The 26,743-nt window shown below is 39.7% G+C and overlaps 5 protein-coding genes across 9 annotated transcripts in view; 2 read left to right on the forward strand and 3 right to left on the reverse strand.

The window, feature by feature from the left end:
• The window catches only part of LOC111456812, a 6,598-nt gene extending 2,392 nt beyond the window's left edge, over positions 1–4,206 (forward strand). The window contains exons 1-9 of one of the 3 annotated variants that reach the window (XM_023098821.1): positions 1,224–1,290; positions 2,130–2,481; positions 2,582–2,615; positions 2,728–2,940; positions 3,061–3,150; positions 3,326–3,391; positions 3,473–3,564; positions 3,650–3,697; positions 3,813–4,206. In XM_023098821.1, the coding sequence (XP_022954589.1) occupies positions 2,159–2,481; positions 2,582–2,615; positions 2,728–2,940; positions 3,061–3,150; positions 3,326–3,391; positions 3,473–3,564; positions 3,650–3,697; positions 3,813–3,930 (984 nt within the window). In that variant the 5' untranslated portion in view covers positions 1,224–1,290; positions 2,130–2,158 and the 3' untranslated portion in view covers positions 3,931–4,206. Of the gene's footprint in view, positions 1–1,223; positions 1,291–2,129; positions 2,482–2,581; positions 2,616–2,727; positions 2,941–3,060; positions 3,151–3,325; positions 3,392–3,472; positions 3,565–3,649; positions 3,702–3,812 lie in introns of those variants that run through there. The other 2 variants (XM_023098820.1, XM_023098822.1) reach the window with 2 other exon arrangements.
• A 1,841-nt stretch (positions 4,207–6,047) lies between these two features.
• Positions 6,048–8,841, reverse strand: LOC111456818. Its single transcript, XM_023098833.1, has 5 exons — positions 8,560–8,841; positions 8,211–8,315; positions 6,991–7,246; positions 6,730–6,807; positions 6,048–6,555 (listed from the first exon to the last, which is right to left on the reverse strand). Exons 1-5 carry the CDS (start codon positions 8,596–8,598, stop codon positions 6,416–6,418), a joined length of 618 nt encoding a protein of 205 aa, XP_022954601.1. The 5' UTR covers positions 8,599–8,841; the 3' UTR covers positions 6,048–6,415.
• A 1,602-nt stretch (positions 8,842–10,443) lies between these two features.
• Positions 10,444–12,315, forward strand: LOC111456814. The gene is made up of 4 exons (XM_023098823.1): positions 10,444–11,421; positions 11,772–11,831; positions 12,101–12,115; positions 12,164–12,315. Exons 1-4 carry the CDS (start codon positions 10,503–10,505, stop codon positions 12,202–12,204), a joined length of 1,035 nt encoding a protein of 344 aa, XP_022954591.1. The 5' UTR covers positions 10,444–10,502; the 3' UTR covers positions 12,205–12,315.
• A 331-nt stretch (positions 12,316–12,646) lies between these two features.
• On the reverse strand, positions 12,647–14,637 carry LOC111456821 (glutaredoxin). The gene is made up of 4 exons (XM_023098835.1): positions 14,431–14,637; positions 14,067–14,155; positions 12,924–13,022; positions 12,647–12,830 (listed from the first exon to the last, which is right to left on the reverse strand). The coding sequence occupies exons 1-4, from the start codon at positions 14,532–14,534 to the stop codon at positions 12,745–12,747; spliced, it is 378 nt and encodes a 125-aa protein (XP_022954603.1). The 5' UTR covers positions 14,535–14,637; the 3' UTR covers positions 12,647–12,744.
• A 1,649-nt stretch (positions 14,638–16,286) lies between these two features.
• LOC111456808 lies at positions 16,287–26,137 on the reverse strand. 3 transcript variants are annotated; one of them, XM_023098812.1, is made up of 13 exons: positions 25,692–26,137; positions 24,009–24,144; positions 23,678–23,814; positions 22,455–22,656; positions 22,140–22,378; positions 21,959–22,070; positions 20,939–21,083; positions 20,714–20,856; positions 20,456–20,625; positions 20,040–20,345; positions 19,902–19,957; positions 18,146–18,360; positions 16,287–17,637 (listed from the first exon to the last, which is right to left on the reverse strand). In XM_023098812.1, exons 1-13 carry the CDS (start codon positions 25,899–25,901, stop codon positions 16,439–16,441), a joined length of 3,270 nt encoding a protein of 1,089 aa, XP_022954580.1. In that variant the 5' UTR covers positions 25,902–26,137; the 3' UTR covers positions 16,287–16,438. The 3 variants fall into 3 exon arrangements, with proteins under 3 accessions (XP_022954580.1, XP_022954582.1, XP_022954583.1); XM_023098814.1 differs by lacking the exons at positions 24,009–24,144; positions 25,692–26,137 and having other exon boundaries at positions 23,674–23,755; XM_023098815.1 differs by lacking the exons at positions 24,009–24,144; positions 25,692–26,137 and having other exon boundaries at positions 23,670–23,729.
• Positions 26,138–26,743: the final 606 nt, after the last annotated feature.

Raw genomic sequence — 26,743 nt, forward strand, 5'->3', positions numbered from 1 at the left:
TTTTTTTTTTTTTTTTTTTTTTTTTTTTTTTTTTTTTTTTTTTTTTTTTTTTTTTTTTTTTTGCCACAAGGGAAAAGGGTCCCAATGTAAGAAGGACATATGTCACGTGTTAGGGTCCCACCCCTACACCTATGTAAAACACAGCAATCTTATTATGCCTTCTCATAAAGCTTACATGACGATTTTGACCTTAAAATTGATCATGGATTGCTCAATATCAGACGGCTGAAAATCACTGGTCAAAAACTTTGGTCCCACTTCCAATTATGGTGCTTCAATAACCAAATCATTCCCTTACCTTTTCAATTCCCCTGCTTTGCTCCATAAAATCCCTCACAATCATATGTTATTATTATTGTTATTATTTATTAGATTTTATAAGCTATAATAAATTCATAATTGTATAAAGTGTGCGTTGTTTGTTATGTGTATTTAATTATATTCTTTTGTTTTAGTTTAAGTATTTATATAAATATATTGATTTAGTCTTTAGTTCAAAAAAAAAAAAAAGAAAGAAAGAAAGAAAGAAAGAAAAAGAAAGAAAAAGAAAAAACGGAATATTCAAATTTTTGATAATCATCTGATTTTTTATTTTAGAAAATGAAGTTTAAAATAGGACTTCCATTTGTAGCTAAATTTATTTATTTTATTATCTAATTTTTATAAATGGTTTAAAAATCAAAGGTAAGTAATTGTGAGAAAATAAATACAATTCTTGAAAATAGAAAAGTGAAAATGATATTGTTATAAAAGAAGTGCTAAATTTGTGTTTTTTTTTTTTTTTTAAATATAAAGACCAAAATGAAAAAGAAAAATCAAAATACAAAATGGAGTCCTAATAAATTTCTCCTTTTTCTTGTTTATTTATTGTTTAATTTGGAGTTTTAATAAATTTTAAATTTAGAATGGTTAATGAAGATGTGAGATTTAATTGCCATAAATTGTCCATTATATTTATATGCTTATGCACTCCAGCACAATTATTCTCTCTTCATTGACCCATTTTGAAAATGAAAACCAAGCAAAGGGAACACAAATTCCCTTGCGCCTTGGAAAATTAAAAAAAAAAAAAACAAAACAAAACAAAATTTGCATGGAAATATGGGGAGAGTTTGGGATTTTGCAGAGGATTCTGTAGTTGATGTAATAGGCAAAAAGAGAAGCTTACACTCAAAGCTCCACAGGCCTTTTCTTCTCTCTCTCTTTCTCTGTTCTTTGCTTTATTTAATTCGTCTTCCAAGCCGAAGAAGGAAAGCATCTCCCTCCTTCCCCGCTTTCTTCCTCTCCATTGTAAGTATAAACTCTTTTCTTCGCTTAGAATTTAGCTGCTTCTCCTGTTCATTCCTAACAGTATATATTGTTTGTGAATGTCGGTTACTCGGTTTTCATATTTCTTTCCTAAAACTTATCTGAAGTTTCGAATCTGTCTTCCCCCATTTCGGATGTTTCATTGGTCAAATGGGAAATGGGTTGTTCTTGCTTTTAGTTTCTTATCCATCTCAAGCTTCTTCTGCGTATTTTCATTATTTTATGCATAAGATTCTTCCTTAAACATGCCGGCTTTGGCTCTGCTTTGCATTTTTGGATTGTGATGATGTGTCTGCTCAGCTTTCTTCTACCTGGGTTCTCCAGAAAGTTTCTGATTTTTTCTTAAAATAAATGTTGTTTCATCTTGTTCTTTGTTAACAAGATATTCTTTTATTTGGGTTTTCTGCTCTGGATAGTGGGAGTTTTGATTTTGATCATCTTGTTTCTGGTTTTCAACAGCCATTCTTTCTTTTGGGTTTCCCAGTCGCCTTCAATCCTGTCATTTTTTTTGTCTTTTGGTTCTCAGAGTCCCTGAAAATAAGTGGTCACTGTCAATTCTTTTTATTTCTCTTCTGTCCATCCTCAATATTCTTTCCCCTTTTCTCAATTAGCTGGAAACATCAGGGGTTTCAATTAAGTGATTCTTTCTTACCCAACATAACCTCTTAATTGAAGAGGGAAATTTCAGTTTGTTCTAGCGTTTTGTATTCTTCATCCTCAAGGAAAATCACTTTCCTTCTCTAAACCCACATTTAGCTTATCCCCTTGACCAAAAAAGCTCCATTTTTCTCACCCTGGTGACAAAATGAGTTTCTTAACAGGATCCCCCACAAAATCTTGGCAACCGATCATGACAGACGACACAACAACTTCCAGTTACTGGCTCAACTGGAGGGTCCTGCTTTGCATTATATGGGTTCTGGTGACGCTGAGTTTTGCATTGTTCTTGATATGGAAATATGAGGGCCGTAGGAATAAGGCATATGATGGAGAAGAAACTCAGGAAGAAGAAGCTGGAGCTTTGTATGATGATGAAACATGGCGGCCCTGTTTTAAGGGAATACATCCTGCTTGGTTGTTGGCCTTTCGAGTATTGGCTTTCTGTGTGCTCTTGGTGCTCCTCATTGTCACTGCTATTGTTGATGGAGGCGACATATTTTACTTCTATACTCAGTAAGTTTTCAAGAGAAATGGGAAAATTTTGTGTGAAATTTCCAACATTTTATAAGCTCAAAGAAGAGATTCAAAGTTTTGGTTGTGTTGTTTGAAACAGGTGGACTTTTACTTCAATCACCATTTATTTTGGGGTATGTCCCATCATTTTCAAAGAGCCCTTTTCTCAACATATTTTCCTCTCTATCTTTATCTCTCCCTTTTCATTGGTCATTTGCTTATGAATTTCCGATGTTCTGTTCTTAGCTTGGATCACTGCTATCCATTAATGGCTGCTACCAATATCAGAAGAAAGTTGGCGGTGAGAAGGTGGATAATGTGGAGGGAGATGCAGAACAAGGCACTTCTGCAGGTGGAAACGGTTCAAATACAGAGAAAAATCCATCCCTTCGTGATGAACATCATCTCAGGCGTCAACCTGCCGGATTTTGGGGTTATCTCTTTCAGATTATCTTCCAGGTTGGTGCATTGAGTTTCTTTATATTGTAGGTTTTGAAAAATTAAGGAAAAAAAAAAAAAGAAAAAAAGGTTCCCTTTCATTAATCTTCTGACCTTTTGGTTATCTGTTGTTCTTGAAAGATGAATGCAGGTGCTGTTATGCTGACAGATTGCGTCTTTTGGTTCATAATTGTTCCATTTCTCACTATCAAAGATTACAACCTTAATTTTGTAAGTGCTTAACGGCTGCAAATTGAGTTTATAAAATTTGTAAACTGCTTGGGAGCTCAATTTTACTTGTGATTTCAAAATGATTCTAAGAAGGTTTCCATGTGGCTTGTAATTGCCTTCGAACACACTCAACTTCATTGTTCTAAATAGCAAATATGTTCCTTTCTTGTGACAGTTGATAATAAACATGCATACAATCAATGCCGTTTTCTTGCTAGGAGACACCGCTTTGAATTCTTTGGTAAGTAATGAAAATAACTTCATTTTGCTTCTTTTTTCTTGTTATATCATAGCTCAGTTCTTATCTGTTACAACTTTTCAGCGATTCCCCTGGTTTCGGATCGGATATTTCTTCCTCTGGACAGTCATTTATGTAATTTTTCAATGGATCGTTCATGCTTGTGTGAGACTATGGTAAAATCACTGGCCTCTCTCTTATTTTCTTTCCAATTTGTTCATATTCATGTTGATACAACAATGGTTTCTCCCTACAAAACAGGTGGCCATATCCATTTCTAGATCTCTCATCTTCATTTGCCCCACTTTGGTAAGTCTATCAGAGTTTTCTTGTGACCCTGTTCTACATTTTAAAAAATGCTTCCATTATGCGTATGAACTCGTGGTAGTTAACTAATCACCTTATGATTTCAATAAACGTGAAGGTACTTGTCCGTGGCTCTAATGCACATTCCTTGCTATGGCATCTTCATACTGATCATGAGACTGAAACACCATGTATTTTCGAAACGGTGCCCGCTATCCTATCAATGTACGAGGTAGTCGAGAAAGACCTGAAAGATATCGTTAAAATTCTCCGAAGGAGAACAAACAACAAGCATAAATGTCAAAAAAAAAACAGACTTAATACAATTGATCAAAAGGGAAAAGTGTTTGATGTACATGAGTTAATGCAAATCTTGATAGGAAAAAAAAAGGAGCAAAAGATTCAAGGTTTTCTTAGGCAATTAGATATAACTTATTATATGTATGTAACCCACAGGAAGGAACATTTTCAATTTGGTATAGAATATAAAGAGAGCTCAGCTTTGTTCTCTATCTGTGCCCACCACCATATCCATCCTTTCTATTCATTTGCCCTTTCTCTTTTCCCTACATGGGATTGAATTCCTGCCTTGCCAACATCGAAATTGATAGATTAGATTCTTTGCATTGGATGCCAGTGAGGAGACCCAAAAGGGTGCGAGAATATGAACATCCTTTTACTTTGGAATTTACAAATGCTAGTTGTAAGGAAAAGTTTGGATCCATCACTGTCTCTGCTTTTCCCACCTTAGAAACCCATAATCAAAACCTATCGAGATCTAAAAACATCTCTCTGTAGCATCGGTAGTAAGTACTATGTGATTTGGGACTTTAGTGGGTCTATTAATCGAGATCAATTGTTTATTCTCAAATGCGTTGTTATTCCCATAACAACATATCTCTCCGTGGCACCGATGGTAAGTACTATATGGCTTGGAACTTTAGCGGGTCTGTTCATCGAGATCAATTGTTTATTCTCAAATGCGTTGTTATTCCCATAAAAACATATCTCTCCGTGGCACCGATGGTAAGTACTATATGGCTTGGAACTTTAGCGGGTCTATTCATCGAGATCAATTGTTTATTCTCGAATGCGTTGTTATTCCCATAAAAACATATCTCTCCGTGGCACCGATAGTAAGTACTATATGGCTTGGAACTTTAGCGGGTCTATTAATCGAGATCAATTGTTTATTCTCGGATGCGTTGTTATTCCCATAAAAACATATCTCTCCGTGGCACCGATGGTAGGTAAGTACTATATGACTTGAAACTTTAGCGGGTCTATTCATCGAGATCAATTGTTTATTCTCGAATGCGTTGTTATTCCCATAAAAACATATCTCTCCGTGGTACCGATAGTAAGTACTATATGGCTTGGAACTTTAGCGGGTCTATTAATCGAGATCAATTGTTTATTCTCGGATGCGTTGTTTTTCCCATAAAAACATCTCTCTTCGTGGCACCGATGGTAAGTACTATGTGGCTTGAAACTTTAGCGGGTCTATTCATCGAGATCAATTGTTTATTCTCGAATGCGTTGTTATTCCCATAAAAACATATCTCTCCGTGGCACCGATGGTAAGTACTATATGGCTTGGAACTTTAGCGGGTCTATTCATCGAGATCAATTGTTTATTCTCGAATGCGTTGTTATTCCCATAAAAACATATCTCTCCGTGGCACCGATAGTAAGTACTATATGGCTTGGAACTTTAGCGGGTCTATTAATCGAGATCAATTGTTTATTCTCGGATGCGTTGTTATTCCCATAAAAACATATCTCTCCGTGGCACCGATGGTAGGTAAGTACTATATGACTTGAAACTTTAGCGGGTCTATTCATCGAGATCAATTGTTTATTCTCGAATGCGTTGTTATTCCCATAAAAACATATCTCTCCGTGGCACCGATAGTAAGTACTATATGGCTTGGAACTTTAGCGGGTCTATTAATCGAGATCAATTGTTTATTCTCGGATGCGTTGTTATTCCCATAAAAACATATCTCTCCGTGGCACCGATGGTAGGTAAGTACTATATGACTTGAAACTTTAGCGGGTCTATTCATCGAGATCAATTGTTTATTCTCGAATGCGTTGTTATTTCCATCAAAACATCTCTCCGTGACACCGATAGTAAGTACTATATGGCTTGAACCTTTAGCGGGTCTATTAATCGAGATCAATTGTTTATTCTAGGTCCCATTTTTTTCAAGTTACTGAGGATTGTATCTAATTATTCCTTGCGGTGGATATCAAAATTTACTCATGACATAGATCTTGCACAATCCATTATTGGATTGACACTATGCAACTCTAAAAAGCAAGTCAAATGATTAAAGCTCATGAAGGATTATTACTCAATATTCCAATCCATTTGGTTTCATCTCCCACATCAATATACTTGAAGGATCAACTCAATGTTTAAACAAAATTGAATAGGAAATGTTGGAAGATAGAATCAACCAACAATTGGTTCATAAGACAAATCTTCGAACGTATAGAGCTCCGGGGGTTTCGACCGTTCGACCATTCGAGCAATGCCCTCTAAAAGGTGAATGAGTAGGCTAATTACTAAAGAAACAAGATGAAACAATTGAGTAGAAACATATTTTCTTCCCCTAACTTGTTAGTCCCCAAGAATGGGCAGTTTATTGTCGTCAAAACCACCACAAAATCCAGCAAATATGGTAGAAAGAAGCTTGGGAGATGTCATTGAATCTATTTGTTCAAGCTTTCTTCTAATCTCTCAATAGCAGCACCGACGCCACTCTTTGATTCTCCCTTTTGAATTGCACTAGGATAAGCCAGTGCTTCATTGCCTTCATTTGCTTTCTCTACAAGCTTTAAATGAAGCCAACCTGTGATCAAAATGTCTCTTTAGCAACAGCCACCAACGCTTTCTAACAAGCTCACCCACCACTTTTGGTTTCTTTTATTATACTCAAAAAGTTCAAGAATTCAGGGAATTTTCACGTGGAAAAGGATTCCTATAACCAAGCAATAAAACACCACATTCAACATATAACTATTACCAAGAGGGAAGCAAAATGCTGCACCAAGAACAGCTCCCATCGCTACGTTCCTAGCGCGCCACTTGAGCGATCCCGGCACTGCAAAGTAAGCCATATAGCAAAATAAGCTCAGGAAAACATGCATTGTTTAAGTAATTTAAACAGCTCTGTTCATATCTTCAAACATTTAAGATGCTCCAAGCTTTGAAGTAAGAATTGATAAAACTAGGACAAGGCATAACTCGATGGAATTGGACCCAAGGAATAGCTGCTGCTGCTTACATATTAGACCAAATGTAGCAGCTGTGGCAGAACCAGCAGCAGCGACATTGAAAACATCATGCACGCCACGCTTCTCGGCTAGCAGATTTTGTAGACCGTAAAATGCAGCTGTAAACATCCCGAGACGCACACCACCAACTATTGAGCCTCGTGTTACTCTGATAAATCTTTTCTCCATTGCATCTCTGATTAATCTATATTGTTCTCGCTTATCAGGTGTGCTCCCAAGCTTCAATGTTACTTCTGCATCCTTGCTCTGTTAATTGTCATACTTCCCTCTTAAATTTCATCCAGTTTGAAAATTTTGATTTGAATATATGAGTCATTTCAGAAAGGAAAATTGCAAAGGATACTGAATATATATGAGGAGAAAATGGCATTTCTGCATCCCCCCCTCTTTTTCCATTCCCTCTTTATTGTACAGCCTTGGATTTAGAAGTAAACAGAAAAAGACAGTAGAATGACAACACGAGGACAAAGCAGAATTCAAATCTCTGACTTCTTGGTTGAGAGTATATGTAACAGCCCAAGCCCACCGCTAGCAGATATTGTGCTTCTTTGGGTTTTCCCTTCTGGGCTTACCCTCAAAGTTTTTAAAACGTGTCTGCTAGGAAGAGGTTTCCACACCCTTAAATGTTTTGTTCCTCTCTCCAACCAATGTGAGATCTCACAATCCACTACTTTTGGGGCCTAGCGTCCTCGCTGACACTTGTTCCTCACTCCAATTGATGTGGGATCTCATAGTCCACCCCCTTCGGAGCCCAACATCTCGTTGGCTCTCGTTCCTCTCTCCAATTGATGTGGGATCTCACAATCCACCCCCTTTGGGGCCAGCGTCCTTGCTAGCACATCGCTTGGTGTTTGGCTTTGATATCATTTGTAACAGCCCAAGTTCACCGCTAGCAGATATTATCCTCTTTGGGCTTTTCCTTCCAAGCTTTCCCTCAAGGATTTTAAAATGCGTCTGCTATGGAGTGGTTTCCACACTCTTATCAAGAATGTTTCGTTCCCTTCTATGTTTCCACATCCTTATAAAAAATGTTTCATTCCCTTCTCCAATCAACGAGGGATCTTATACTATCTTATCTCACTGTCGTATCATTTCATCACAACCTCCAAGCATCCAGCAGCAAGAAAAACACATAAAAATTTCTGCAAGCCCTAAAATACAATTACAATAGAACATTGGGGATTTCTGTCCCCCAAGAAAATTAACTTACCACCGAAGCTGCTGCTTCTTTGCTTCCTCCATAAAACATCCCTGCAAACACTGCAATAGTTGTGGCCGTCCCCCAATTCACAGTTCCAGGCAATTTTTTAGTAACCTGCTTTAAATGGACAATTAGAAGAGACCTTTAGGTATACAGTACATTGATCAAGTGAGAAATCATAAAAGCCATTTCTAGACCCAGTGAATCATAAACAAACGAAAATTCATTCTAAATCTAACAAAGAATTTGAATTGAAATAATTACAAAGAGAAACCTAATTCAATAACCGAGAGACGCCTTTCAGATGATAAAATTGTGAAATAGCAAGAAATGTTAGTTCCAAGAGAGAAATTCTTACATTTGAGACGGTTTCTTCGGATTTCTCAGTGGCTTCCATCGTCAAATAGATCTCAAACTATAAACTTAAATCAAATGGTAACGCTACAATACCGAAGGCCAGGAAATCATCGATCACGGCGAGATCATCCTTTCGCCGTCCGTCAATATAAAGAAACAGTACCTCAAGTAAGATTCAGAAGTGAACAGCCAAGCTAGGTGCTGCTGAACTTTGAACGATGAAGATGAAGAGGCGGAGATGGCTTCAGCTGAGTCGCTCTGTTAATCGAAGCTTCATTGTAACGCGCCCTATTTTAGTAATTTTCTTTTTAATTAGAAAAATAAATAATTTTTATTAAATTAAATTTTAAAAAATAGATTTTTAATTGAAGTCTCAAATTTTCATTAGTTTTAAAATTATTCCTTATAATAAATAAGTTTTTTTTTTTGTAATTTTAGTTTTTAAATATGACATGATTTTAAAACCCTTTTACTCATAAAAGTATTGTTTGTAAATTTGATTTTTAATAACTAAATAATTTTCAAAAGAACGCTATAAATTCTCGTAAAATATTTACTATTAAAGAGGGGAGGCATAAAAACAGGTTAAAGTTTAGTCCCCATGAATTAGATGGTCGAACCATTTTTCTTAGAACCAATTCTAGACATAAAGTTCTAAGAATGTTAGTGGGTTAGGTCGAGTTGAACCATTTCTTAGAACCAATTCTCTTCAACCATCATAGACATGAAGTTTTCAAAATGTTCGTGGAAAAGATTGGGTCGAGACAATTTTGGATAAATTCTAATCGGGTCGAGCCAATTTTGGATAAATTCTAATCGGGTCGAGCCAATTTTGGATAAATTCTAATCGGGTCGAGCCAATTTTGGATAAATTCTAATCGGGTCGAGCCAATTTTGGATAAATTCTAATCGGGTCGAGCCAATTTTGGATAAATTCTAATCGGGTCGAGCCAATTTTGGATAAATTCTAATCGGGTCGAGCCAATTTTGGATAAATTCTAATCGGGTCGAGCCAATTTTGGATAAATTCTAATCGGGTCGAGCCAATTTTGGATAAATTCTAATCGGGTCGAGCCAATTTTGGATAAATTCTAATCGGGTCGAGCCAATTTTGGATAAATTCTAATCGGGTCGAGCCAATTTTGGATAAATTCTAATCGGGTCGAGCCAATTTTGGATAAATTCTAATCGGGTCGAGCCAATTTTGGATAAATTCTAATCGGGTCGAGCCAATTTTGGATAAATTCTAATCGGGTCGAGCCAATTTTGGATAAATTCTAATCGGGTCGAGCCAATTTTGGATAAATTCTAATCGGGTCGAGCCAATTTTGGATAAATTCTAATCGGGTCGAGCCAATTTTGGATAAATTCTAATCGGGTCGAGCCAATTTTGGATAAATTCTAATCGGGTCGAGCCAATTTTGGATAAATTCTAATCGGGTCGAGCCAATTTTGGATAAATTCTAACTCATCCCAATTTATCTATGAAATTTTAAGGTTGCGGTGACTCCAATGGTTCCAATCAATATCATGTCAAAACTACATAGATCAAACTTGACTACCCCAACTTATGATGTTCTACCATTACCATGCAAGGCAAATCGACCACCAAGATGTATACACAAGGAAGAGAGTGTAAAATGCACAAAATATATACGGAAAGAAATCAGAAACTCAGTGTTAATTCATAGTGAAACTATCAACAAAATCATGTTCCAACTAAAAAGTGTATTGATTCTTCAATGTTCATCGAAAACTCTGTTTTCAAAAATCTGCCGATGAGATTACAGAAAAAGGAAACGAAAGCAATCAAGAAACAAACTGAAAACCAAATCATCACCTCAGGAAAAGCAGAAGAAAGAAGAAAAATGATTCAAAGTCGCAAATTCAATCCAAATTCTTCATTATCACACATCTGAATAAAGTTTCCCTAATCATTCTTCAATGTCTCAAGCAAAGTATCGATTCCCCCAAACCAAATCTCTCTTCCTTCAAACTCGATTCTCTCTCACTCCCTTTCCATCTCCTTCAACAATGTCCACAACAACTCTAGTCATTCCGCTCTTCCTCTATCTCGTCCTCTCATCTTTTCTCCTATCCATTTCCACCGCCAACATCCACTCCAACAGTTGCCGATCCTTCTGCGGCAACATCACAATCGACTATCCCTTCGCTCTCCAGTACGGCTGCGGCCATCCTGGCTACCGCGACCTTCTCTACTGCATGAACGACGTTTTAATGTTCCACATCCGATCCGGATCCTACAGAGTCCTAGACATCGATTACGCTTACGAAGCCCTAACTCTCCACGACCCTCACATGTCGAACTGCGACACAATCGTCCTCGGCCGCCGCGGCAACGGCTTCGACATCGAGGAATGGCGATCGCCGTACCTGAATCCGACGGCCGATAACGCGTTCCTCCTCATCGGTTGCTCCGCCCAATCGCCACTCTTCCAAGGGTTCCCGAACAAGCACCTAGTCTGTAGAAACGTTTCCGGACTGGGCTGTGAGGAGTATTATGACTGTCCGGCTTGGGGTATATTGGGCCACAGACGACCGGGCCGAAATTATGGGCCCGGCCCACCAGAGTGCTGTGCGGTTCCTTTTGGGTCCATTAAGGCCGTAAATCTCACTAAGCTTCAGTGTGAAGGCTATAGCAGTGCTTATAACTTGGCCCCGTTGAGGCTTAATGGGCCTGATCAATGGGCCTATGGGATTCGTGTGAAATATTCAGTCCAAGCAAACGAAGACTTTTGCCGCGCGTGCCAAGCCACTGGCGGCACGTGTGGGTTTGGTACGGATGGTGTTAGACAGCTGTGCATGTGTGGTAGTTCCAATTCTTCCTCCACTTGTGATTTTGGTATGTCAGGGGCAATTTCGTAATATACATATAATATATATATTTCGTGTTTAATAAATTTTATATTTAATAAATTCTTTAAAACGTTATTTTTTAAATTAATTGATCAATTATATTAAATTTAAATTTTATAACTACGGGTAAAACTGTGAATTATAATTCTCCTCGATGAATATGATTTGTTCGAGTGTTCTTTGCAAAATTAAATGCAAAATTTTAAAATTTTGCACCTAAAATATAGTTTTTTCTCGTTCTTGCTTCGTTTTTTAACCTACTTAATTTAACCAGTACCCAAATTATTTTAATTATATCAAATTATATTTACGTTGCATAATTCGTGTAATTTGCAGTTATGCCCTCATTATCGACAAGGATGACATCATGGACACTAATCAAAGCCATATTAGCAGGTAAATATATGGTTCAATACATACATACATACATGTGTATACATACATACATGTGTATACATACATATATGTGTGTATACATACATATATGTGTGTATACATACATATATGTGTGTATACATACATATATGTGTGTATACATACATATATGTGTATATACATACATACATGTGTATATATACATATGTATGTGTATATACATATATACATATGTATGTATATATATGATGATTTGTATAATGATGATTTATTTGTAAATATAATTGTAGGAAGCTTGATGGTGATGTTAGAGTAGACAAAGAGGAGCCAATTATGAAGTGGGAGATTGGTTGTGTTTTGGAGCTGCTCCAAGGAAATTGGAATTAGTTCATAAATTTTGAGCAATTTTATAGATTTAATGCATTAGGAGTAGAATATCACAAGCTTTTGGATTGTTTTTGGTGCGAAAACTTGAGTGAATCTGTACACGTGTACACTAACGTTTTTTTGAACAGAATCTAACGAAGGATGTAAACTGATACAATTATAAATTCAAAGTTTTAATTAGATATGTTTATTTAACCTGCGGGAACCCACCTCTAGGAATCCCGTTCCTAGGAATCTCGCTTAAACATGGGAACAAGAAGGGAGTGGAGAAAGATTTCTCCTTGTTAGCTACACAGCGCCAGGGACGGGGATTACATTCTCCATCCCCGATCCCGACCCTATCTCACACATAAAGGGTCCCGACCCTACCCTATCCTGACTTGATCCCAACCCTACTACACTTTCAAACCATTTTTAAAGCACAATGGACAATCTTTCAACACAGACTCTAAAACATGAACATTTATACCTGTTTTTGTAAATTAAATCTGGAAGACACCAACAAACATTTGCTTCATTGCTACGTAGTGAAGCAGTGAAGCAAAGTTCACAGCTGAGCAGAGTTATTGGCGATGGCACCAGCATCAGCAAGAAGTGGCACTAGCTGACCACTGCTGTGCTTATTTGTGACCGCTGCAATGACACAAATGGAGATAGAGGATGAGCAAAATTTGGGAGAAGCAGCCACAAGGTAGCTATTTATGCAATGAAGTCGGCAGGTGTTACCATCGCAACCACCGATGTGTTTTCCTCCGATAAACACGTTAGGCACCGAGGTTTGACCCGTCCATTCTGCTAAAGCTGATTGAATTGCATCTCCATCACCTTCATATGGATGAATTCATCAATATAATGTTTGAAGAACAGTCACAGGCAGCTCAAAGAACTTGTTTTGAGGTAATTATACAACACAATCATCAATATTCAAATGGTACTGATCGAGATTGTAGCAACACGAGAATTAGGCAAACACACAGCTTGTCTCAACAGAGAAACATTCAATTTGACATCTTCATGTTTTGTTATGCGAAATGATTCATCTAAAATCTGACCTCAACATTGATTGATGTGAGATCCTACATCGATGAGAGAGGAACGAATGCTAGCGAGAACACTGGGCTCCAAAGAAGGGTGGATTGTAAGATCCCACATTGATTGGAGAGAGAAACAACATCATAAAGAGGAAAACGAGTGTCAGCAAAGACGTTGGGCCCAGAGGAAGGTGGATTGTGAGATCTCACATTGATTGGAGAGGGGAACGACATCGATTGGAGAGGGAAACGAGTGCCAACGAGGACGCTGGACCTTGAAGGGGGGTGGACTGTGAGATCCCACATTGATCGAAGAGGGGAACGAGTGTTAGCGAGGATGCTGGCCCCGAAGGGGGGTGAATTATGAGATTCCACATCAGTTGGAGAGCATAACGAAGAACAAAACATTTTTTGTAAGGATATGAAAACCTCTCTCTAACAAACGCGTTTTAAAACCTTGAGGGAAAGCCCGACAGCAAAAATCCAGGACAATATCTCTTACAATTATTTTACACAAACCAATGAACAAACAGGGTGCTGACTTCAAGCAACATGAACTCAAAAACACCATAAAAGGATCAACTAAGTGTATTACTTGCAATTAATTCTCCTTTTAAATTTTCAGTCTCATCAGTCAACTAAGAGTTCATAAGTCACAATCAGTTATGCAGTCACTATAGAAGAAACAGAAGGCAAATAGCATCATTCTATCACAATTTTCAGCTAATTCAAGATAAACAAGGTCATGTCATGATCAAAGAACGCCCTAGAACAAACATTTATAGATGAAAAAGCATGGAAAATTATAGCAGAATCTCAGACGCAAATTATAACTTACTTTTTTGGTCCAATTCAATGACCTTATGACTAGCTCCAAGCTGTGTGAGCAACTCCTTGACTCTCGAGCAATACCCACAGTAAGTCTTGCTGCCATGCGAAACAGAGATTTATTGAATCATAACAAGAACAAACTTCCAAAACTTCCAAAACTTCAAGAACTCTTCAATCTTCACTATCGATAACAATCGAGCCAATTTTCTTAACAATAAGAGTTAACCATTGAACATTTTGCACGTAATTGATTACCACAGGATCGAACATAGTGATAAAAAGTAAATGGAGGCGAGAATCAATAAGAACTTCATACGAGGAAGATCAAATCAAAACCTAGAAGGGGAATATTGAAAAATTATTGAAAGAACCTGAAAACAACAACGGGATTAGAGGAGATTATGTTCTTGGCCTCGTTAAGCGACTGATTCTGCTCTTCTTTACAGAATTTGTTTGAGCTGAACCACGACCCCATGACCTCGCTGAATCTGATCAAACGCGAGAGGTTGAAGAAATGGTATGATTTTGGAAGTAGAGATGAACAATAAGATAAAAAGAAACCGTACTAATATATTCTCTTGGAATTTTCTTATATCAATGTCAATGGCTCGAAAGGCATAAGATTCCCAGTTTTATTGAGTAAAAACTTTAAATATAGAGAATAAAAGGACTAAATTAAAAACTATATTGCAACCATCTTAATTGTTTAATTGTTGAGCTCCATTTTAGTTGATAACTTCTATTTATCGATAAATGTGTGAGATCTCACATCGGTTGTAGAGGGGAGCGAAATATATCTTAGGGTGTGGAAACTTCTCCCTAACATACATGTATTAAAACCGTGGGATTGATGACAATACATAACAGATTAAAGCGGACAATATCTACTTGCGGTGAGCTTGAGCTGTTACAAATGGTATAGTCAATTACTGAACATGCGAGGCACTGATTGAAGTAGGGCTAGTCCCTCTCCATAGTAGACTGGGCTTGGGTTGTTACAAGTGGTGTCAGAGCCACTCACCAGACAGTGTGAGGTATTGGTTGGAGTAGGGCTAGACCCTCTCCATAGGCTTGGGCTATTACAAATGATATCAAAGCCACTCACCAGACAGTGTAAGGTACTGGTTGAAGTAGGGCTAGACCCTATCCATAGGCTTGGGCTATTACAAAATGGTATCAGAGTTAGTCATCGGATAGTGCGAGATATTAGTTGGAGTAGGGCTAGACCCTCTCCATATGCTTAGGTTGTTACAAATGATATTAGAGTCAGTCATCGAACCGTGCAAAGCACAAGTTGGAGTAGGGCTAGACCCTCTCCATAGGTTTGGGTTGTTACAAATGATATCAAAGTCAATCACCGGACAATGCAAGACACTAGTTGGAGTAGGGCTAGACCCTCTCCATAGGTTTGGGTTGTTACAAATGATGTCAAAGTCAGTCACCAGACAGTGCGAGACATTAGTTGTAGGGCTAGACCCTCTCCATAGGCTTGGGCTATTACAAATGATATTAGAGTCAATCATCGAACAGTACGAGGCACAAGTTGGAGTAGGGTTAGACTCTTTCCATATGTTTAGGTTGTTACAAATGATATTAGAGTCAATCACCTAACAGTACGAGGCACAAGTTGGAGTAGGACTAGACCCTCTCCATAGGTTTGGGTTGTTACAAATGATATCAAACTTAGTCACCGGACAGTGTGAGGCACTAGTAGTTGGAGTAGAGCTAGACCCTCTCCATAGGTTTGGGTTGTTACAAATGATATCAAACTTAGTCACCAGAAAGTGTGAGGCACTAGTAGTTGGAGTAGGGTTAGACCCTCTCCATAGGTTTGGGTTGTTACAAATGATATCAAACTTAGTCACCAGAAAGTGTGAGGCACTAGTAGTTGGAGTAGGGTTAGACCCTCTCCATAGGTTTGGGTTGTTACAAATGACATCAAAATCACTCAATGGACAGTGCAAGACACTAGTTGGAGTAGGGCTAGACCCTCTCTATAGGTTTGGGTGGTTACAAATGATATCAAAGTCAGTTACTGGACAGTGCGAGACACTAGTTGGAGTAGGGCTAGACCCTCTCTAGAGGTTTGGGTTGTTACAGATGGTACAGAGTCAATCATCGAACAGTGCGAGACACTTGTTGAAGTAGGGCTAGATCCTCACCATTGTAGGCACGTTTTAAATTGTGAGACTGACGACAATACGTAACGGACCAAAGTGGAGAATGATTAGATAATAGTGAATGAATGATTAAATAACAGTGAGAACAAGTCTGAAACTCTTATACACAAACAAGATGGGATTACACCTTAGAACCCCAAATGATGAACTAACAATGGATGAACTTTCAAGATCATACCAAAACATTTATGTTTTAGTCTCACTTGGATGAAAAAATGGTTTCAAACTCTCTGTATAACCCTCCTCCTCCTCCTCCACCTCTGGATTTAGACCTGAAATCAGATGAACTTATGGAGGAGCTTCTGCTACTCCTGCTCCTACTCCTCCGCCCCCAAAGGCCACTCCATTGAGTACCACTTCCTGAAGGATCAGTTGATGTCCCACCTTGCTCTTTAGTGAAGCTAGCCTTAGCCAGCTTCCGAAGCTGTTTCAGCCACGGTTTCTCGTTACTCGAGCTCCGACTGCTAGACTTGTTCCTATCAGTTGAATTATCGACGGTTTCGGAGTCTCCGCTAAGCGTCACTGCAAAAACACTCTCCAAGTTCTTAGTGAATCTCTGTGGGAAGAATAGGAGTAGGAATCCAACACAAGCCACTTTGAGTCCTGTGAAGAATGAGTGCCCAACAAAGTCAAGCTGCTTAGCTTGTTTGAACAATGCATACCATTCATTGATGAGTTGTGGACAGTAGCCTATAAGGAACAGCACCAGCATGGTTATTCCAAGTTTCTTTTGATCCATGATCGAGAAGTCTCGGTCTAAGAGAACGGCACAAATAGCGAAAAACCCGACTTCACAAGCGATCGAAAGGATCTCGACCAACTGAACTTTTTTCTTGATAAATGGCTTCTTAAGAACAAGGAAAAAGAGCTGAAATGATGAGATGCATAATAAGGTAACAATTGGAGTTTTGGAAGAGATTGTTTCCTTGTAAGCACCAGCCATGACTCCAAGAGTGACTCGTTTGATCGACTCGAGGAGCGTGTAGTATATTCGAAGGATACCGAATAGCTTTTGGATGAATGGTGCTTCTGCATCTTCTGTTTCGTCGTCGGAGTCGATTATACGATCGCCACGTTTGTTGGGATTTGCCATGGAAATCTGAGAGAGCATGTACTTTGGAGGACCTCTCAGATCTTCAAACATTGGCCCAAAAATGATAAGGTAAATAGAGCTTGGCTGGTTCTTCCATGTCCATTGACTTCTCTTGCCAGGACCAAGAGTTACACGAACAAGTTCTTGATACCAATGAAATTTCTGACCTTCTTGATGAACTTCTTTGTACTGAAGTAGCTTCCCGAACGTGATTCCGACCGACAGAAACAACAGTAAGGCGAGTAAAAGAAGCGATAGAACACCGAGCAGCAAAACTCCTACTATTAGTCCTGCTAGAGCTCCACCTAGCACAGCCATAATAGAGATCCAAACAAGTTAGAATCCTTTGTTGAGGATTGTTTGGAGGGAGTCCCACATGGAATAATTTGGAGGATGATTATGGGTTTATAAGTAAGGAACACTATCTCCATTGGTATGAGGCCTTTTGGGAAGTCTGAAGCAAAGCCACAAGGGCTTATGCTCAAAGTGGACAATATCATACCATTGTGGAGAGTCGTGGTTCCTAACATGGTATCAGAGTCATGTCCTTAATTTAGCCATGTTAATAGAATCCTCAAGTGTCGAACAAAGAAATTACTAGCCTCGAAAGTGTAGTCAAAAGTGACTCATGTGTCGAACAAAGGGTGTACTTTGTTCGAGGACTCCAAAGAAAGGAGTCGAGCCTTGATTACGGGGAGGATGTTCAAGGGCTATATAGACCTCATGGGTTTATAAGATCTATATTGGTACGAGGCTTTTTGGGAAAATCAAAGCAAACATGGTTGCTAAAGCAAAGAAACGTTCAAAAGTTACCTCTAAATAGCGCGCCCGAGGCCATCGACATGGAAGGTAGAGCAACAAATGTAAGGAATAGCTCAAATCTAGGGAAGGTAAGTGCTCCATAATTGCCTTGTGTGTTGTATATTTTCTTTCGACATTTCATAATGAAAAGGAAAAGTGCATGGAGGAATATCAAACTTCCAGCAAAAGTTCCCAACCAGAACATGCATCTATAAAAATCTTGCCACCTGCTCGTGTAAAACCGACACGGTTGTTTGTAAGGAAAAGGAACCTCTATTGAGTTCGTAGACAAGAAACAAAAAAGAAGATGTATTTAGAGATAGAGACACCATATGTAACAGCCCAAGCCCACCCCTAGCAGATATTGTCCGTTTTGGCCCGTTACGTATCGTTGTCAACCTCATGGTTGTTAAAAGGCGTCTGCTAGGAAGAGGTTCCCACACCCTTATAAGGAATGCTTTGTTCCCCTCTCTAACCGATATGGGATCTCACAATCCACCCTCCTCAGGGGCCCAACGTTCTTGCTGGCACACCACTCGGTGTCTGGCTCTGATACCATTTGTAACAGTCCAAACCTACCGCTAGCAAATATTGTCTGCTTTGGCCCATTACATATCGCCGTCAGCCTCATGGTTTTTAAAACGCATCTGTTAGGGAGAGGTTTCCACACCCTTATAAGAAATGATTCGTTCTCCTCTCTAACCGATGTGAGATCTCACAATCTACCCTCCTTAGGGGCCTAGCATCCTCGCTGGCACACCACTCGGTGTCTGGCTCTTATACCATTTGTAATAGCCCAAACCCTAGCAGATATTGTCTTCTTCGGCCCATTACGTATCGCCATCAGCCTCACGGTTCTTAAAATGCGTCTACTAGGGAGAGGTTTCCACACCCTTTTAAGAAATGCTTCGTTCCCCTCTCTAACCGACGTGGGATCTCACTATCCACCCTCCTTGGGGGCTCAACGTTCTCATTGGCACACCGCTCGGTGTCATGCTCTGATACCATTTGTAACAGCCTAAGCCCACCGCTAGTAGATATTGTCCGCTTTGGTCCGTTACGTATCATCGTTAGTCTCACGGTTTTTAAAACGCGTTTGCTAGGGAGAGGTTTCCACACCCTTATATGGAATGCTTCGTTCCCCTCTCTAACCGACGTGGGAACTCACAATCCACCCTCCATAGGGGCTCAGCATCCTCGCTGGCACACCACTTGGTGTCTGGCTCTTATACCATTTGTAATAGTCCAAACCCACCACTAGCAGATATTGTCTTCTTTGGCCCGTTACGTATCGCCATCAGCCTCACAGTTTTTAGAACGTGTCTACTAGGGAGAGGTTTCCACACCCTTATAAGAATGCTTCATTCTCCTCTCTAACCAATGTGGGATCTCACAATCCACCCTCCTTGGAGGCCCAACATCCTTGCTAGCACACCATTCGGTGTCTGGCTCTAATACCATTTATAACAGCCCAAGCTCACCGCTGGCAGATATTGTCCACTTAAGCCCATTACATATCACCGTCAACCTCATGGTTTTTAAAACGCTTCTACTAAGGAGAGGTTTCCACACCCTTATAAGGAATGATTCATTCTCCTCTCTAACCGATGCGGGATCACATATACCGTCTTCCTTCATTTTAACAAACATTTTTAGCTTGGAATTTGACATTAGACAATGCAAACAATAGAGAACTTTACTCTTTGAGGGCCATCTTTTAATGAAATGTAAAGAACCACTTTTTGATAACAAAAAAGCAAATACTTACTGACTGTAACTTCCTGCTCCAAAAACATCATCAGCTTGGGGTATGATATTTTGGCTCTGTAAATAAAGATCAATGGTAAATAAAATGTTAATCTTTCACTGGCATTGGAGCAGTAAAAGATAAGTAACTCCTTCGTACCTCGAAAAACGATCTGTATTCCATTGGAGTAAGGGGCAATCCATATAACTGATCAGCCATAGTAAAGTTATTGCCTGGAACCTTGTTTTGAAGGACTTTTGAATCAGAAGTTTTGGCTAGATAAGGATGCGATCCAGTAACCGGGCTATAGCCACTTAAGTCGGGACGCTCGTGTTCATCTTCCCACGGAACTTTTAGATAAGGAATACTCCATTGCAAACCATTAGCAAATTCATAGTACTCAACAGGCAATGTAACTGGCAGCCATATAGCTAGTGCGAAAATTTGAACGTGACAAGCAATTCTCTGCACGTAAGAGAGGCTGCTTAGAGCGGTCGATTTTCGATATGTATAAGCATGTTCATGTTTGTAACTCAAGAGCATGGTATTCAAAGTGGTAAAGTAAGATAACTTACAAAAATATTTCTTGTAGGATTGTACGTCAAATAGGACGATGATCTCACGAGTACTCCTTCGGACTGAAGGCTAGCTGTTGATAGAGTGAGTAGTCCTGCTGTGAAGGATGTTGCTGCAAACGAAGCGATTACAAAGATCGAAACGACCCGAGATATCGTCGGGAGAGAATCTGCATGTTTTGTTTACAACACATCTTATAGGTAAGAATTGATATGTATATGAATGTTAGGAAAAGAGATATATCAGTGAATGCTTACAGTGCCACACTTGTAGAATATTTGATGCTACATTATGATTTCCAGCAACATCGGCCGTTACGTTTTCGGGGACGCTGACAAATACAACTTCATCCTCGGCTTGTACTTCAACGGAGTAGACACTCCTGCCCGTCTTGCTAAAGCTGGACGTAGAACGAGTATGTAAGGAAAAATGGAAGCAAGGACAATATGGTTTCATGAAGAACTTAATATACACTAACTTGCCTCTGCAAACGACCACCACGAATCGATACACAGGACGAGTTGAAATCAAATACGGGCTTCATGAAGTTCACAGTGACCAAAAATATTTTTTCTTTCGTCCTCATAGGAGTAGTTGTATTGAGCATCACAGTTGGTCTAAGAGAATCTGAAATTCACAGTTTGTTTGTATTAGCTCAGCGCTAGCAGATATTGTCATCTTTGAGTTTTTCCTACAAGGGCTTCCCCTCATGGTTTTAAAACGTGTCTAGGAGAGGTTTTCACACCCTTATAAGGAATGTTTCGTTTCCCTCTCCAACCGACGTGGGATCTCACAATCCACCCCCTTGGGGGCTAGCGTCCTCGCTGGCACACCGCCCGGTGTCTAGCTCTGATATTGTTTTTAACAGCCCAAGCCCACCGCTAGCAGATATTGTCCTCTTTGGGCTTTCCCTTCAAGGGCTTCCCCTCAAGGTTTTAAAACGCGTCTGCGAGGGAGAGATTGTTGAAGATTGTTGGGAGAGAGTCCCACATTGACTAATTTAGGGAATGATTTGGGTATATAAGTAAGGACTCTATTGGTACGAGGCCTTTTGGGGAAGCCCAAAGCAAAGCCATGAGAGCTTATGCTCAAAGTAGACAATATCATACCATTGTGGAGAGTCGTGATTCCTAACAAAGATCTCCACACCCTTGTAAGGAGTGCTTCGTTCCTCTCTCCAATCGTGAGGCTAACAGCTATACGTAATGGGCCAAAGCGGTTATATCTGCTAGCGGTGGGCTTGAGCTGCTACAAATGATATTAGAGCTAGGCACTGGGCGGTGTGCAAGCGGGGACGCTAGACCCCAAGGGGGGTGGATTGTGAGAACCCACATCAGTTGGAGGGAGGAACGAAGTATTTCTTATAAGGGTGTGGAAACCTCGCGTTTTAAAATTGTGAGGCTGACGACTATACGTAACGGGTCAAAGTTGACAACATCTGCTTGTTTACCGTGAAGTAAAAAGTTCTGCTAATAACTGCCTTAGCTAAAAGCATAGTTTACCATAAAGGAAAGTAACTGGAGGAAGTGGTGCAACAGGATTTCCTTGTCTGCTCACTACAGAGCTGGGCTTGAGGCTCACAGTGATTATAGCAATTTCAGAAACATTTGAAACCTGGAAAAGGGATTGCATATCAGATCAAACATACACAGATGAACATTTACAATGAACAAAACCACTGACCATGAAGCTGAATCTTCGATTCCCGAGACTCCTTCCGCTCATCGGAAGAAGCGTGCCTTCGCTTACTTCAAGAGAATTCAAAACTTCCATAGATGAATTAAGAACTGGTTCTGAAAAGTACAGATACACCTTTAAGTTATCATGTTTGTTTGTTGCTTGTACCAGTCTAGTGTCATTGTTGAGCTCGAGTAGCCTTTCGGGAACACGTGTTTTCAGGTTGGCGAGTAGTTTTCTTCTGTCTGTCAAGTTCAAAATTTCGTGTTACAATAGCCAACAGAGTTCAAAAATGGGAAATAATGATGTCAATAAGCTTACCAAAGTGCACATAAGATATTGAATTTTCTGTTCTTGCGAATAGATTTCCTGCTCTATCAGTACAGAAGTTCTTATCCATTGCTAATATAACTCTTCCATATTGAGTGGTTGATAGCAAGGACACAGAGAGTGAGTATTTGAGGTTGGGCTGAAGAACTTTGAAAGATGATGGTATAACATGTCCTTCACCATACACAAGTAGCTGCAATAAACAATGTTTTGTATCAGATTTTGGTTCTTTTTTCCTGCTAATATGAATATTTCCTGCTAGAAACTAGACAATATGCATAGAACATTTTTACTTTTAGATATCTTTGCTTCAATATTCTGTAGTTTTGTATGATTCGTGGAACTGGTTTGTGGACGTATAGAAGAGAATCAAGACGAAGAATGTGAGATCCAACATCGGTTGGGGAGGAGAACGAAGCATTTTTTGTAAGAGTGTGGAAACTTCTCCCGTAGACGCATTTTAAAAAGTCTGAAAGGGCTGCTCAAAGAGGACATTATCTGCTAGTGGTGGACTTTGACTGTTACAAATGGTATCAGAGCCAGACATTGGACGATGTGTTAGCAAGGAGGTTGAACCCCGAAGGAGGGTGGATACCAGGTAATGTGCCGTGAGGACACTGGGCCCTGAAGAGGGGTGGATTGGGAGGCCCTACATTGGTTAGAGAGGGGAAAGAGTGCCAGTGAGAACACTGAGCTCTGAAGGCGAGTGGATTGTGAGATCCCACATCGGTTGGGGAGGAGAACGAAGCATTTTTTATAAGGGTGTGGAAACCTCTCCCTAGTAGACGCATTCTAAAAAGCCTGAAAGGGAAAAGTCAAAGAAGACAATATTTGCTATTGGTGGGCTTGGGCTGTTACTAATGGTATCAGAACCAGACATTGAGCGACGTGCCAACGAGGAGCCTGAACCCCAAAGGGGGGCGGACACCAAGCGGTGTGCCAGTGAGGACGCTGGGGGTTCCATATTGATTAGAGAGGGGAACGAGTGTCATCGAGGATGCTGGGGGAGTGGATTGTGAGATCTCACATCGGCTGGGGAGAAGAACAAAACATTTTTTATAAGGGTGTGGAAATTTCTTCCTAGAAAACGCGTTTTAAAAAGCCCGAAAGAGAAAGCTCAAAGAGGATAATATCAACTCAGTTTGGACGGTTACGAAGAAACTTCTCAACAATATTATTAAGCGTCACAAAAATGTAAGCAGCCACCTACTCACGTTGCAGGCTTCGACAGATGAACATCCAAAACCTCCACCCCTACTACAAGGTTCGGAGAAAGAAATATTTACAGAAACATTTAACGCGTTCGTGAACATCGTCGAGGCCATAATAGAGGCTGTGGGGGGAACAGTATCTGCAAAATAATGGATACTAAAGAAATTAGCAAAGTTCTTAGGGGAAAACTAACAGTTTTTCTTTCAGTTCATGTAATATACAAAATCAAGAGAGATTTTGATCAATTTCAATGATCTTATGTGAAGCTATGAAGCTGATGATCCAAATACTGTATTGACTAAGAACAACAATGAAGGTTCTTATAGTTCTTACCAACAGTCCAGTTGTAGCTAGAACAGCTAACTCCCTTGGAAAAGTTAGTGCAGACCTTGAATTTGTGCACTCCATCCTTCAATTCAGAGTAGAAAATGTTTCCTTCATTACAGCCTAAAGGGTGGCTGTTATCAAGCTGCAGGAGAGTAGAGATACACTTGAGTTAATTATCAGTTACAAAACTACACTGGGAAGTGAAGATAAACATGAGGAGACACATTAAATCTAGACAAGAATGTTCTGTCTTGATGTTCTAAGTAATGTAGTAGCTAATTCTCAGCAAATGGGAGTCAAATTCTGAAAGTGTAATGGCCCAAGCCCGTTTACGTATTGCCGCTAGCTTCACGGTTTTAAAATGCGTCTACTAGAGTGAAGTTTCCATACCCTTATAAGGAATACTTCGTTCCCTTCTTCAACTGAGGTGAGATCTCACAATGCTCTGATACCATTTGTAATAGCTCAAGCCCACCGCTAGCAGATATTGTCCTCTTTGGACTTTCCTTTTTGAGCTTCCCCTCAAGGTTTTCGCGTCTACTAGAGAAAGGTATTCACACCCTTATAAGGAATTCTCCCACCAATGTAGGATCTCACAATGCTCTGATACCATTCGTAATGGCCCAAGCCCACTACTAGCAGATATTGTCCTCCTTGGACTTTCCCTTTCGGGCTTCCCCTCAAGATTTTTAAAACACGTCTACTAGGGAGAGGTTTCAACACCGTTATAAGGAATGTTTTGTTCCCCTCTCCAACTAGTGTGGATCTCACAATGCTCTGATATCATTTGTAACAGCCCAAGCCCACCACTAATAGATATTGTCCTCTTTGGAATTTCCCTTTCGGGTTTTCCCTCAAGGTTTCTAAAATGCATCCCCTAGGGAGAAGTTTCCACACCCTTATAAGGAATGTTTCGTTCCCCTCAACAACCGATGTGGGATCTCACAATGCTCTGATATCATTTGTAATAGCCCAACCCACCACTAACAGATATTGTCCTCTTTGGGCTTTCCCTTTCAGGCTTCCCTCAAGGTTTTTAAAACGCGTCTACTAGGGAGAGGTTTCCATACCCTTATAAGGAATGCTTCATTCCCCTCTCCAACCGATATGGGATCTCACAATACTCTGATATCATTTATAATAGCCCAAGCCCACCACTAACAAATATTGTCCTTTTTGGGATTTTCCTCTCTGGCTTCCCCTCAAGGTTTTTAAAACACGTCTACTAGGGAAAGGTTTCCACACCCTTATAAATAATGTTTCGTTCCCCTCTCCAATCGATTAGGGATCTCACAATGCTCTGATACCATCAGTGAGCTACAGATACTGTCCTCTTTGGGCTTTTCCTTCTGGGTTTTCTCTCAAAATTTTTAAAACGCGTCTACTAGGGAGAGATTTCCACACCGTTATAAAGAACGCTTTGTTCCCCTCTCCAACCGACGTGAAATCTCACATAAAGTTCCAATCTTATTCTCAAGCAGCTACGGTCTTCAATAATTTCATTCAAGAAGCCATCAAAAGTAAAGAAATCAACAGACAAAGAGGCTTAAACATCCATGATCTTACCGAATCAGCCAACTAAAGTGGAGAATTATATAGCACAAGAAGAAAAGAAAGACACAGAGAGAGAGAGCAACCAAGCAAACAAGCAAACAAGTCAGTTCAATGAACTGATAGAGTTGAAGGTACCGAACAACTGATGTCGCAGTACTTGCACTTATCACCGTGGCCGTTCACTAAAATTTCAAACACAAATGTGGCTGACTTTATGCGAGAGAAAGGATTAGGAGCCTCCAAGAACTTCACAGTGACCTCAGAACCATGGCAGCGAGCTCCAAAGCACAAAAGAGAAAAAACCCAACAAATACAGAACAAAACTGGAACTTTGAGCTGACCCATTTCAGAAAAGTACGATGTTTACTGTCTGAGACGTGATGCCATGAATCAAGGATGACATTTGGAGTTATGACTAAAGAGATTGAGCTTTCAGAGAACTGCATGCAGCCTACAAGATAAGCATTCTCACAGACTAATTGAGAGAAAGACAGCTTTTTAATGAAAAATGGACAGAAACCAAGACAGAAACCAAGACAGTGAAAGAAGCAGCCTAAATGGTCGTGCAGGAGCTCAAGTAATTCGAAGCTATAAAAGATTATAAAACAGTTCAAACATTAAAAAAAAGAGAGTTCTTTTCATTATTAATCAATATACTTGCCAATCTTTTGACCGTGGAAAGAGCCAAAAAAAGAAATCCAACAAAACAAGACTAGTTAATAGTTAAATGATCAAAAGAACAAGTACATATCTAACTATGTAGGCTATTGCTAGACCAAGACATCTGTGAGGTCCCACGTCGATTGGAGAAGGGAACGAATTATTTCTTATAAGGGTGTGGAAACCTCTCCCTAGTAGACACGTTCGAAAACCTTGAGGCTGATGGCGATACGTAGTGGGTTTGAGCTATTACAAATGGTATCAGAGCCAGACACCATGCGGTGTGCTAACGAGGACGCTGGCCCTCAAGAGGGGTGGATTGTGAGATCCCACATCGGTTGGAGACGGGAACAAAACATTCCTCATATGGGTGTAGAAACCTCTCCTCAATAGACACATTTTAAAACCATGAGGCTAATGACGATACGTAACGGGCCAAAGTGAACAATATCTACTAACAACATTATGGACTTTATTTCAAAGTTCTAGGCTAGTTTCAAGTTCTAAACTAATATGGAAGTGTTGTA

Source organism: Cucurbita moschata, unplaced genomic scaffold (assembly GCF_002738365.1).
Source record: "Cucurbita moschata cultivar Rifu unplaced genomic scaffold, Cmos_1.0 Cmo_Scf00019, whole genome shotgun sequence".
NCBI classification, from domain to species: domain Eukaryota; kingdom Viridiplantae; phylum Streptophyta; class Magnoliopsida; order Cucurbitales; family Cucurbitaceae; genus Cucurbita; species Cucurbita moschata.